The sequence below is a fragment of the Diospyros lotus genome, chromosome 6 (genome assembly GCF_014633365.1).
Source record: "Diospyros lotus cultivar Yz01 chromosome 6, ASM1463336v1, whole genome shotgun sequence".
NCBI lineage: Eukaryota > Viridiplantae > Streptophyta > Magnoliopsida > Ericales > Ebenaceae > Diospyros > Diospyros lotus.
Window position 1 is genome coordinate 6,064,757 of NC_068343.1, and position 13,430 is coordinate 6,078,186.

At 36.3% G+C, this 13,430-nt stretch overlaps 1 protein-coding gene across 1 annotated transcript; it reads left to right on the top strand.

Moving 5' to 3' along the window:
* The first annotated feature begins 1,008 nt into the window (after nucleotides 1-1,008).
* On the top strand, nucleotides 1,009-12,711 carry LOC127803720 (transcription factor NAI1-like). The gene is made up of 6 exons (XM_052340156.1): nucleotides 1,009-1,042; nucleotides 9,202-9,284; nucleotides 9,612-9,695; nucleotides 9,812-10,369; nucleotides 11,135-11,509; nucleotides 12,256-12,711. The coding sequence occupies exons 1-6, from the start codon at nucleotides 1,009-1,011 to the stop codon at nucleotides 12,415-12,417; spliced, it is 1,296 nt and encodes a 431-aa protein (XP_052196116.1). The 3' UTR covers nucleotides 12,418-12,711.
* Nucleotides 12,712-13,430: the final 719 nt, after the last annotated feature.

The window sequence follows — 13,430 nt, forward strand, 5'->3', positions numbered from 1 at the left end:
GATCTCAAGTGTGGCGTTCCGAAATCTGTCCACGTAGTGGCGTAGGGTTTCTTTATTCCCTTGTCGAATGCTAACCAGATATGTCGCATCTTTCTTTCTCTGACTGTTAATAATGAATGCTTTGATAAACTTCATTTTTAGCTGGTCGAATGAAGAGATGGATGCTTCGGGTAAGCCATTAAACCAGGCCTGAGCGTGCTCAGTCAGGGTTAATGGAAATGCCTTGCACATTATCTCGCCGTCCTATCCATGAAGCATCATTAAAGATTCATAATTTTGCACGTGATCATAAGGGTCGTCCCTACCTAAATAAGGATTTATTTGAGGCATCTTGAACTTTCTCGGCAAGGGTTTCTCCATTACTTCTGCCACGAATGGTAGTTTTCCTCTAGATTGTTCCTCGAAAGTGGGTAATAGCTTATTCTGTTGTAGCACCCACTCAATCATCTTTTTCATATTGGCTGCCTCCCGTGCACTAAATGCAGTAGGGTTGTCATCAGGGCCATCATTCTACTTGGTTGAGGGTTTGGAATCCCGACCTCTTTCCATAGGAGTGCTTGCTATTGTTTCAGATATCTTCCTTTTTGTGGGCTTTGCCTTTCTGTCTTTCGACGATCAGTTCTTCCATGATTTCCTCGATGGGGAGAAGTTTGGCTATAAGCTCCTCTTAAAGGAGATCTTGGTTGATTGTTTCTAGTAGGGATAGGTTGAGCATGAGTTTCAGGGCTCGCTTCTTGATAGGAGCCGTTCCCTGGTACCTCCTGACGAGCCCTGTGGGACGGAACTGTTTCTGGTATGAACTTTCTCAATACGGCTGGGATTGACCCGTGAGGGACCAAACTTTGCAAAATACCAGCCATTTCCTGAAGAGCTTGTATTCCTTCGGCATGTTGTTGTCATAGGGCCTCATACTCAGCCCAAGGAACGACGGATGGGATTGGCATACCTGAGTAGGGTCCCGAGAAAACATATGAGGCTATAAAAGGCGACACCTGAAGTTGGACCCCAATGGGTGAGAGGGCTCTGGAAGGGGCGGCTGCTGGTGAGTGACGGATAGGTGACCCTTACGAGGGGGATTGATGGGTGAGGGACGGCTGACCCCCATGGGTGAGGGGGGGATGTCCCTCATGGGTGAGGGGCAGATGGCCCCCATGGATGAGGGGTAGTGATCCCTCATGGGTAGATTGATGTTGATCTTCCACTTAAGCGAGGGTCTCTTGTCGAGGTGATTGGGCACCACGGGAGAAGGTCTGGCGATTACTTCGGGTTTGAGCCATAATAAGGGAATAGTTTTGTAGCTTTTCGTTTGCGTTTCCCACAGACGGCGCTAATTGTTGTTACATGGTTCAACAATAAATTTGTAAAAGGGGAAACTGCCGATGGATGACCCTTGTGTGGCTGATCCGAGCGATGGATGACTCTCGTGTGGTGTATCTGAGCAATAGATGACTCACTTGGGGGATGGATGACTCCTTCGGACCATGGGTGACGTGTGGATTGTCTAAACGATGAGTAATTATCTGAAGAGATGAGTGAGTCTCCCGGGATGGAGTGACAGCGATGGATGAGTCTCCCGGGGGGTCACGGTAGTGATGGATGAGTCTCTTAGGGGTCACGACAGCGATGGGTGAGTCTCTTGGTTAGTTTGAGAGCGATGGATGAGTCTCTCGGGAGTCATGGCAGCAATGGGTGACCTGCTGGAAAGAAAATCGATTAGGGGCGCGGGTGAGAATCCCCGCGTGGACCCTCCGATGCTTAAGTTAGTCCCTCGTCGAAGTGAAACGCTTGAAGACAAAAAATAAGTACGAGAGTGAGAGGTTGCATACCAAATGAGGGAAAATACTCTCTATTTATAGTGATGGGAAGGGCATCCATGTGTCGTGTGACCAATTTTTCTCGACGGGCATATCAAAGGCGGTTTTGACCAAGTTTTGCGGATTATCGACGCGAGGGTGCATGGCCAAGCGCACGCACGAGCATATGCAGGTGCGCACGCAAAAACGTGTATTAGACACCACCGAGTGACCTCTCTTTGAGGGTGGGGTGGTGGAGGTCCCCCGCCCCCCAGCCATGCTGTTGCGTGGCAGAATACCCCCGAGAGACCCCCCAGCCATGCTGTTGCGTGGCAGAATACCCCCGAGAGAGGTCTCTCGGGGGGGGGGGGGTGAAGGCCCCCCCCATATCTTTAGCCAGGCTGCTACGTGGCAGCGTGGCAGAGGGGGAAGCGGCCACATTGTGTGGCCGTTTTCGTGCAACCTGGGGGGGGCCTCTCTTGGGTCCCTTCCTAATTGCATAAAGCAGCCAACTAGGCTACATGATCTTCTGCCACGTGGCAACTCCTAGGGCTGCCACATGATTTTTTTTCTTCTTAAATTTTATTAGGCATAACAGCTGTAAACAGACACTACAAATGTTGTGGTTTGTTGATATGAAAAGATTTTTGTTGTATTGTTTACTGTTGGATTTTTTTTTTTTTTTTGGTGTGTTGTTGATTGATTTTGGATGTGGTTTTTGTTGTTTAGGATTGTAGTGCACGTAGTTTTTTAGTTGCTGATTTTGTTGAATTTTGCCCTTAGTTGTTATTTTAAACAAAAATTAAGAAGTTTGTGTTTAATTATGCTTATATCTTCTCATTTTGAAGTAATTATTAATTTATTTATAATTTGATAATTTATCATATGGCTAGCAGGGTCACCTCATAAAACCCTGTTTAATTAATATTTAAAACTCAGTTCGGTTGACTTTAATGTGAAGTGTGGAGTCACAAAGAAGAAAAATGTAAAAGCCAGGAATGAATGAATTTGTGTTGTTCAAACATGATTTTTAGTTTATCAAAAACCCTTACAAGAAGAGTCGCTCAATGTGATCTCTCTAATGGACACACCTTAATTACTTCAAACTGATCAATCCAAAACCAAAACCAAAACCAATGGAGAGACTTTCCCGATAGTTTCAAGTGTCAATACTTAAAAATAAAATAAAAACTAAATAGGTTTTATCAATTAACAACAATTATTTTGTTAAACTGTTGTTTGAATCACTAGACATGGTAGCATGGGACTGAGCTTGAGCTTGGAGTTGATGAGTTAAATACACAATTAAGAATCTGCAATATAAAGTGCAAGAGCAACATTAGTCTAATCAGGAGTGGATCTAGAAATTTATGTAAGGAGAAGTTGAATTTTTTTTTAAATATAAAACTGTATATTACAGATTTTGGGGTGTACTGAAATTTTTTTTGGGACTAATTTATTAGTAAAAATTAATTTTTTAATATATAAAAAATAATTTTAATTATGGGCTGCCTTTCAACCTAGGGCAGCTCAATTCGTTATTGAGTCCAATCATCTACGCCTTAAAAAAAAAAAGAAAGATTGTTAACACCATATAAAAAATAATCTCACATAGAAATTCAAGTAAATATCAAACATGCAACTTATATTTAAGTAAAAACATAAAAAGTGACTTGCCAGTAAAACATAGTAAGGGCATGATGTGAATGACTTTACAAATTAGAAGGGTTTTTGTCACAAACAACCTATGATTAAAATTAAAAAAAAAAAGTAAAAAAAAAAGAGAGAACAAATAAGGATAATATACTATGTAATTAGCCAAACTAAGGTCAAAAAAAGTAAAAGAGCAAAAAAAAAAAAAAAGAAATTGTACTGCTATTTGCTTGTTTCATCAAATCCTCAACTGTTGAAGCAGTAACACTATAATTATCACGATACTTCATTGGTATGTCTTCCACTTCATTTAGGACTTTTTAGAGATTCCAAGCTTCAAGAGTACCACCTCGGTATCTTGTGATGTACTAACCGATCCACACCTAGCATGTAAAATCCATCCAGAATGTAGTGTTCAGGAATCACTCTCATTTGGTAACAATACTTCATTATATATAAAATATATTTGCATAACATATTGGCAGCATCAAACTTCGTGCAACTACAATGAGCTTGCCCTTCAGATGGAATGTACCATACAATATGTGAGTCCATTTTTTCATCCACTTCTTACAAAACATCATTTAATGTGACTCAATTTCTATCATCTATTTTACCATGAGAACAATTGCAAATGGCTTCTTTAAATTTACTCTGAAATTTAACAAATATTTTTTTAGTGTACACTCATGTGAAGCACCGAAATCGCCATTTCGACATTTCTGAACTATTTCCTATTTTGGAAATGAACACCTACTTTTTTAAAAAAAAAAATTTATTTATTTCTTTTTTATATAAAAAATATTTCTCGTTTCTATTTTTGTGTTACTTAGGTACACTCTCCTCTCTCCTAACATAAACTTTTAATTAATGGATGCCCTGAAGGTGGGGTTTGGTTCTTATTGTCACCAAGTTCTCACTCTTCTTCATCACAAGGACATTATAAAACATTTGATTACTATGCAACAAGCTCAAAGCAATGGAGTTATAGAATTCACAAAGCCATCAAAAAATGTATTAATACTCTTCCTCCATTGGCTTGACTTTATCATAGCAAAAAAAGTGTTTTTCAGATATACATCAATCCAAATATACTTTTATTATACATATTTTCTAACCACCTCCAAGATTTTTTTTCATTATGTTGCTTATCAGTCAATGGCTCCTCAAATTCTTGTTTAAATACTTGTCATTTAACATTACCCATGTACACTTGGCTTCTTTAATGGTTCTACTATTCACCCATCTATAGTAATGTTCATCTTTACAAAATCGAAAAAAGGATTTTTTATTCTTTCTATCCAATGTAAGACTTTAAAGAGAGAGAGAGATAATAGAAAGATAGAATTCTTGTCATGATTCATGAACTAATGTAATGTTTAATTATTGTAATAAAAAATGATAGGTTGAAATATCTCTTAACTAAATTGCTACATAAAAACATTTTATTGAAAGATTATTATTATTCAACAAAGAAAAATCCAAACTTTCAAAAAAAAAAAAGAGATAAATTCTGAAGCACTTTTTATTTATTATTATAAAAATAGCAAACAAAATTTCACTGTTCTAATTCAAGACTTTACAATATATTTTGAATTTATCGATCTTACAAACATATCAAGATAAATAAATTAATCAAGATAAATAAAGGTCTTTAGATTTATTTATAACTGTTGAGATATCGTTTGAAATAAAAATCACATACGATTATATAATATAGATGATACCAATAATGATATCACCAACCTATATTGTGTATTTGAAAACACTCTCTTAATTGCATTAATGATAGTCGGGTCTTGTTCGGTGATAATTGCTCTTAGTGCTTTACCCTCGGTGCAATATAGCTAATGTTCAAGTAGCCAAACAAATGTTTTTTCTTGCTTATTGACTAAAAGGGCACATCCAAAAAGCATTGATTGTCCATGATAATTCATCCAAATAAATGGTGCAAATGGGAGAAGGAACTAATTGGTTTTTATAGATAAGATGAAAAACTACCACATCATTAAAATTTTCATATAGAGTTCTTGCTCTTTCGTCTGCCCAAAAATATTCCTACGGACACCATCTTCATCAAGCTTCATAAAGTGGTAAAATCTATCATCTATGATAGTTATGTCCAAAAAGTGTTGCATAACAGTCATACACTCACCACCAATAATGTTATGCCTTTTTCTAATAAAGTGATTTGAACATTGTTAGAGAGATGACATTTGAGGTACCATTGCCAGTGACATTTAGAAGTCGTGCAATTTTGGATGGGCCACATCTTGTTGACCATGGCACATGGTAACTGATGTTGTTTGTTATGAAAGGACAATTTTCTTAATTTATTTGGAGAAATAGGCATTTCATGATTATGCTCATCAAATAATTGCTTAATGGTCCATGCTCTATTTTTCGCATGAACAGCCATCTCATCTTCACAACCATCCTGATTTTGAGGGGCATATTTCTATCTAGTTTGAATCTAAGATTTTCTTTTGTAAGTTGGCTTGTAACAAACATTATCTTGGGAGTAATGAATCCATCTGACTTAAATTTTTGGGCCCTCAGCCCTTTATTAAATTTTTGGGCCAGCAAAGCTGCTGCCCCAGCAGCAACTTGGAGGGACCGTTCGGTATTTAATTTTTGGCACGTTCGGAGGATGATTGACTGTAGCATTGCCCACTTTATATTTAGAAGTAACGGATGAAAGCTACCCAAAATCCACCTAGGCACTTGGTTTGGATTGATTACTATTGGTCTGGGCCGAAACGAACATTCAAAATGAAGCCCAAATCCTTTTAATCTAAAAAATAAAGCATTCATATTTGCCTTTGGGCGTAATTGTAATTGAGCTATTCTTCGCAATTGGCTCATTGGATCAATAGGACCGTCGGGCCAACCATTATTTGTCAGAACTTTGGGTTCAATTCACAGAACAACTTGGGGCAACTTGAATTTCAACGACTTAATGAAGCATTGGCTAATTAATAGTAAATTAGAAGTTTAAAATTCTTAAATTCTAAATTCAACTCTTGCGATCTTTATTTTGATAAATAATTCATATATATATATATTAAAATGTATTTATATTCATAAAAAAAAAAAAAATCAGTTATGGGCTTCCATGGGCACACCCATTTAACATGAATCGTAGAAATAGAAAATTGGACTTCAATTGCCAAATAATTTAGTCAAAAAGATAGAAGCAAGGACTAATTTGAAAGTAAATCACAAAATTTCGGGTCAATTTTGTTTCAATAATCAAACTATCTCCGCTACGAAGCAAACACACACAGACACAGTGGCAGTGAGTGATCAGTGACACACTTATGGACCACAATGGCTTTTTGCGTAATTGTTGCTTTCATGACTCCGCCATCAAAATAAGCCAAATATATGCTTATCTGCCATATAATTACAAACAAATTTCGCAAAAGCTAGCTAGCAATTGGCTTAAACAAAAAAAAAAAAAAAAAAAAAATGTCCCCCAAACAATTGATGCATTTAAGAACAAAGATTCAGCGCTGTGTTCATCTTCCCGGCCTAATATAGGTTTTACTGAGACTAAATGGAATGAATGAATTTTACCATCCTAAAAGATTATTTTAATCCGTTTTTGATAAAAATTAGATAGAAAAAAAAGTAATGAATTAAAAAATAACAGGGTTCAAATTCTTCATGATTTTATAGAATTATAAGATTATATAACCATGTTATGATATATATATATATATATGATGGTATCACATGTTAACAAAATTAACATATATAGATTTTGGACCATCATTGCTTAAAATATCACACCACAATATAAGTTTGTTTGGATAAGGAGACAAACTTATTTTTAAATCTAGGATAATCTTTGTAATGAATATATATGTTTAAACATGATGTATATATTAGGAATTTTCATTTCTTTCCCGATCGAGCTTCAAGTGCTCTCTAATGGGGTAACACAAGATGTGTAACCGCTCTTAATCTATTTGAGAAAAAAAAGGACTTAATCCCAGTTTTTCTATAATTTTCTCATTCCCAAGTTGTGGGTTTTTATGAATTCATATATAATAATTTAGCCCATATTCATTTAACTTAAAGTATTAACTCATCATTAGTATATTTTAGTTATTTTTTTACTTTTGAATATCTCATAATAAAGCTATATAATAATATGTACTAATTTGATTTAATATAAATAAATTCACAATTAATGTAACCTCACACTATTAGGAAAAAAAAAAACAAAAATCTAACATGTAATTAATAGCCAATACTTGTATTACTTTTGTTTCTTCCAGACTAAATTTGTGAGCTATTGAAATTTATCAAATTTGCACTTTTGAAAGAAAGTAATTGTTCGGATAATACATATGTGTGTGTGTTTTCCAATTGCTTGGCGCAGGGGTGGACAGAAATCATCTTTGCCATCACCCAAGAAGACTAATTAAAGTTACCATCATCAGATTTCATCTTGTTGGCAGGAAGCTCAACAAGGGCTCAGGCTCGGAGGCATGGAGGTGAGGTCACACACTGGTCGTTGGAGAAGATGGATAGTGTTGCGACTGTCCCCCTTTAAATCTAATCTAACTCCCATCGTTGTCCCCGTCAGTGTCGGAAGGAGAAGAAGAGGAGAAGCCAATAAGGAGACAAGAAAGTCCGAGTTTGAGGCACGAGAACTCTAATATAGTCAATCTTTCGCTTTATCGTCGCTAGTCTCATAGTAGGAGAAAGATCTAGGCGAAGGCAAAGGCACAGGCAAAGACGATTGCTGCGTGCTAAAGAAGAAGAAGAAGAAGAAGAATAGGTGACGAAGGGGCGAGGCAAATGTGTGAGAGAGGTAGAGGGAGGGAGGAGAGAAAGGAACAGGAGAATTAAGATTTCTTGGAAGACACCACCGCCCCCACTAAATCTAATTTATTTAACCTTGGTATAATATAATGATGATATGTATATGTATATGAATTTATTTATATTAAATAATATATTTATAAAATATGTACCTAATATATATATAATATAATTATAAAACAATATATTTATAAAATTATGAATTAATTTATTAATATATTTATAAATAATTTTGTTTAAGAGCCAATCACAAACTTCAAATCAGTCATATTCGTCAACCTCTACTTGATTCAACTCGTAAATTAAATAGTCTAATTTTATTGAACTCAAACTTAATTCATTTATAAATTAAGATTCAAAATAATTAGATTTAATCTCAATTTGTTTAGTTTAACGAATGAACTCAAACAAAATTTTATTGAGCCAAAGATCGACCCAATCAACTCATTTGTAACCCTAGTGTTCTTATAATTTGCTTAACAAACTTTAATAATTAATAATAATTTTTAATATTTTATATTTATTTAATTTTTTAAACCCTAAAAATGACTGTAACAGCGTTCCGGCCTCAATTTTATCATCCCTGTCTAGGGGAGATCCCATTTAATTTTTAGCCAAATTGGGTTCAAAGTTCAAAACAATCTTTTGACCCCGTGGCTAACCTTTAATTATTGATGCATAGCACTAAAAAATATTGTAACACCACGTGCCTTTATTCAATATATTAAGTAAAGTTACTCCTTGGGGACATTGCCCAACCCCCTCAACGCGATTGTTGACCCAGGTCAGGGGTGGAGGACAAGGACGCGGTGGGGTTGGACTCGACGGCGGGCGCGCCTCCATTTGCACAGTGAGCCATTGGAACCTTCTTTACACTGCTGCCAAAGAAGAGGCATCAACTGAAATTGTTTTCTTTCAGCTACAAATCAATATATAAGGAGCAGTATTAATCTTTCTGATGCCCCATTAGAATTAGAATTGAAAACTCGGTCTTCCTTCAAGGTAAGGTAACCTTGCTTCAAACCATTTCTCTCTCATGATGAACCCACTGGGTTTGATTTATTTGCACGGTTTTATGTGCTTTCTGAGATCTATTCTTCGATCTTTACTTTTGCTTCGTCGCTCGATCTATTGGATCATTGAATGTGATTACGTACAGGTTCTATAGAAATAGTGTCTTTTATCTTTGCATATATGTTCCTATTTATATACGGTACTCATGGAGAACACATATGTAAGCAATATTAACTCACTGATGAATCTTCCTCGTTGGCTTTATCTTGCTTCTGCGAACAATTCAAAATTTGACAAATGTTCTGCGCTATCCAGGATCACTCAGTCTCACCATCTTCGATTGAAAACAAGGCCGTCGATTTGATGGATTTCTCAGAGGAAACGTGGTTATCTGAAATGGTATATATATATGTTTCCTATTTATGTACGGTACTCATGAAGAACACATATATGTGGATTACTTACGATCTTGATTTGGAGGGATAAACTTGTATATCTTTCCGATCTATATATAGGGAATCGAAGATCCAGCCTTCTTCCAGCAATGGCCGTCCAACTGTTTGGCTGATGCAGAACCTGAGTTGACCTACTTTTCTTCTGAAACCTACTCAAGTTCGCCGTCTTTCTATGCCGGAATAACACAAATACAGACTTCACAAACTGGGGACAAAAAGCCAGCCAAGCAGGTCAAGACCAGCCACTGGAACACTACGTTCAGAAACGAAAATTTTGATTTTCCAAAACCCTCGTCTTCCTCCTCGTCCACACTTATTTCTTTTGGGAACGCATGCACTACTGCACTGGACTGTTCAGATTACCAACTGTATGGAAATCTGAGTTGCATCGTGGAGGATAAATTAAAGGAGGTGTTGTCTCCAAGAAAAATAAATTTCTCGTGTGATCAAAACCCAGGCGATGCATTAGAATTTGATGGGGAGATGGAGAAGGTTTCCACCATGCCAAGGACAAGTCTACAGGCGGCTAAAGATCATGTCATCTCAGAGAGGAAGCGACGAGCGAGTTTGAATCAGCGGTTCATAGCTCTATCAGCAATGCTTCCCGGCCTGCAGAAGGTACTGTTAATAAATTGCAATATCTTCTGATGAATGTTTTCTGGGTCCATACTGCATATTTGTTTTTTTAATTGCCTCGTATGATGATTTTGCCGATTCAGTTTCCAGTATGAAACTTGCAACTTCTGTAGTTTGATTTAGTTTTTGTTTTTTTGTTAGGGAAATGGAGTTTGATTTGGATTTTACTAAAATGACTGATCAGCCTAAATTCTGTTTGCTATGCTGCCACTAATTATGACCACTCGACGCAATAGTAAAGCATACAAAGTTTCATTTATCCAGCATATATAGCCCTCTCTCATGGACATTGATATTCGTGTATTTCTCGGCCAAGGGGTCTGTTGATTGAACTAGAAGGTTTCCTCCTGTTCGGTCCTTCATGCGTCCATATCTGGTTCTTTGCTACTTGAGGTTGCTTGATGAAACAAGCTTGACATATGAAGCTTATTATATTGTTCTTCGATCGCTGGATTTTCTCTAAACTTTTTGCTCGATTGCTACTGTGTTGCCCAAAATTAACCATTGCTTGTTCCTCCTTTTGCTATGTATTGGGGATTGCTTTTGTTTCCAATTTTTCCTTTTCTCTTTAGGTTGGATTGTCTAGTTCGTAACCCAAGAGGCTCTGCTATGTATTTTGTAATGCCTCTAGCTAGTTAAGTTGCGTTGTTATAATGTTTTTACGTACGTACTTAATTAGGGTAAAAAAGGAAAAAAAAAGTTTCATTGATATTGACAAATTGATGTCGTTTAATTAATTTCTTGCAGTTGGACAAGGCCTCCATTATAGGAGGTGCCATTAAGTACATAAAACAACTTGAAGGGCATGCAAATAAGCTGGAGGAAGAGGTTGGGGAAAAGCCTGAAGAAGCCATTCTTAGTGTGAAGAGATTTTGGCTGTCTGGAGAGGATGATGCCTCACCCTTAGACGACAACTTTGAATATTGCAGCTCCAACCATCTATTTCCTGTGATGGAAGTAAGAGTTTGCGACAGTAATGTGCTGCTTCGGATCCACTGCGATAAACACAACGGTTGTATAGCAAAAGTATACACTGAAATGCAGAAGCTTCGACTGATCATCCTAAATAGCAGTGTCATGCCATTTGGCCAGTCCAATCTGGCCATAACCATCACTGCTCAGGTACCTTTTTTTCACCCTCTTAATTTACTTAATTCACTCTTAGAAGTTGTGCTATTGTGCTATACATTATCAGAAGTTAAGATCATTAAAAAAAAATGCAGTACTAATAATTGGCATTTCAGGAAAATGAATTTTCAGAAAAGCAGGTATTTCGAAAACAAAAAAAAGAAATGTTTGATATTGGAACTTCTTTATATCTTGCCTCAGGTGAAAATGTAGTAGTGATGCTTGCATTACTACGCTCGAGAGGTTTTATCTTAGACTCCAATGAGCAATTTTGCTATGTATTAGTGTCTGATGGATTAGTTATATCATATTTAAATAGAGTTTAAGGGTGAATAAGATATTACCACTAAATCTAAGGATGAGTATTGTCGGTGGTTTTTGAGATTACACTTAAAAACGACGACAATATCGAGTTGTCACTATATGAATAGCCTTGTTCAGGCCCAATCTCTTGGCTATAGAGTTGGGGCTAGAATATGCTCATTTTACACACAAATCTTCTTAGCTTTCCAAACTTACCACCCCTCCATCCCTCAACACAAAAGAAACTTTCTATTTAAAATTAATCTCTAATAAGGTCACCATTTTCTCCCCCCAAGTGATGTACTGGAGTCTACACATCGCGCTTTACTTATGAAACTGAAATTTACGTGTATGTATACGTCAAAAATAAAGCTAAAGATTAATTCCCCTATTCTTAGCACAAATTAACCATTAACGTTAATTAATATTTCATGCAGAGGGAAGTGCAGTCCATGACAGCCAAAGACATAGCAAGAAGCCTGAGATCAGCACTTTCAGAAATAACTACTTCTTGTGCCTTTGAAGAATATCGTCTTCCTAATTCTTTCGCTTCAGTTCCATATCAACGCGTTCTTCACCTGCAGAAAGCTAAGCACTGAGTGAACGTTTTCGGAACCTTCCACATTAACACAGCCTCGTTTACTGCGAACCTTCCATTATTATTTTTTTTTTTCCAGTTTTTACAATGTTTGTTTACGTGGTTGACCATGTTCAATTACCCATGTGCTAATAGTAAAACCTAGTACCAAGGCATATATAGGCAGCTGCCTTTCTTAATTTCCTTTTCTTTTTTTCTTTTCGCTTTCTCGCATCAACTTGTATTGTTGCATGTACTAGTACAACGTGAAACTGTTTTTAAGGGGTTCCTAAACATGAGCTACTTCTGGAATACTTTATTATGTACTGTAATCCTTAGAAGAATTTTTTTGATAATATTTAGTATCACAATTGAATAATATGTTCTATCGTTTGAATTTATAGCAGCTATCAAAGATACAAACAACTCTGATCATTTATTTGAATTAAGAATACATATGATAAGTTATTATTAAATTGTGATATCACGTCAGTAAATATGTTATAAAACTGTAATAATAAATATGTTCTTTTCTTTATGACATATCTGTGCTATCACTTTTTTTTTTAAGTATAAATTAAAATTTACAGCCAATATTGCTCTTTAAATGTATGTAGATTTGGTATAAACATACAGGTTTCGATGCCATTTTCTACTACCAATTTGGACTACATAATTCTGTCATTGGCTAAAGCAGAAATGGAGGATTAGGGATTAATTAAAATGAACATTGCGGTTTTAGTTGAGGAGCATCTTAATTAATGAATACAATTAATATTTTGTAACACGAACATCACCAAGCAACGTCCCTACAAGAGATTGTGATCTCCCTGATCGTTTTTAATGCCCTTTGAATGTCCAAACCACAAAATACATTGTCATCATCAACTACCTTTGTTTATTAATTAATTTATTCTTGTTGGATTGTGGCTCACTCCCAATCCCACATTGTTCATTGAGTGGGATGGGAGGGGTCCCTTTTCATTATAAAAGCACTCAACCCCTTCTCTTTTAAAATCATCCCACAATTTTGTA

Coding starts and splice junctions, on each gene's coding strand:
- LOC127803720 (XM_052340156.1), top strand. CDS start 1,009: ATGGGTGAGAGGGCTCTGGAAGGGGCGGCTGCTG. Junction 9,696..9,811: donor AAACGTGGTTATCTGAAATG/GTATATATATAT, acceptor ATCTATATATAG/GGAATCGAAGATCCAGCCTT. Junction 10,370..11,134: donor TGCTTCCCGGCCTGCAGAAG/GTACTGTTAATA, acceptor AATTTCTTGCAG/TTGGACAAGGCCTCCATTAT.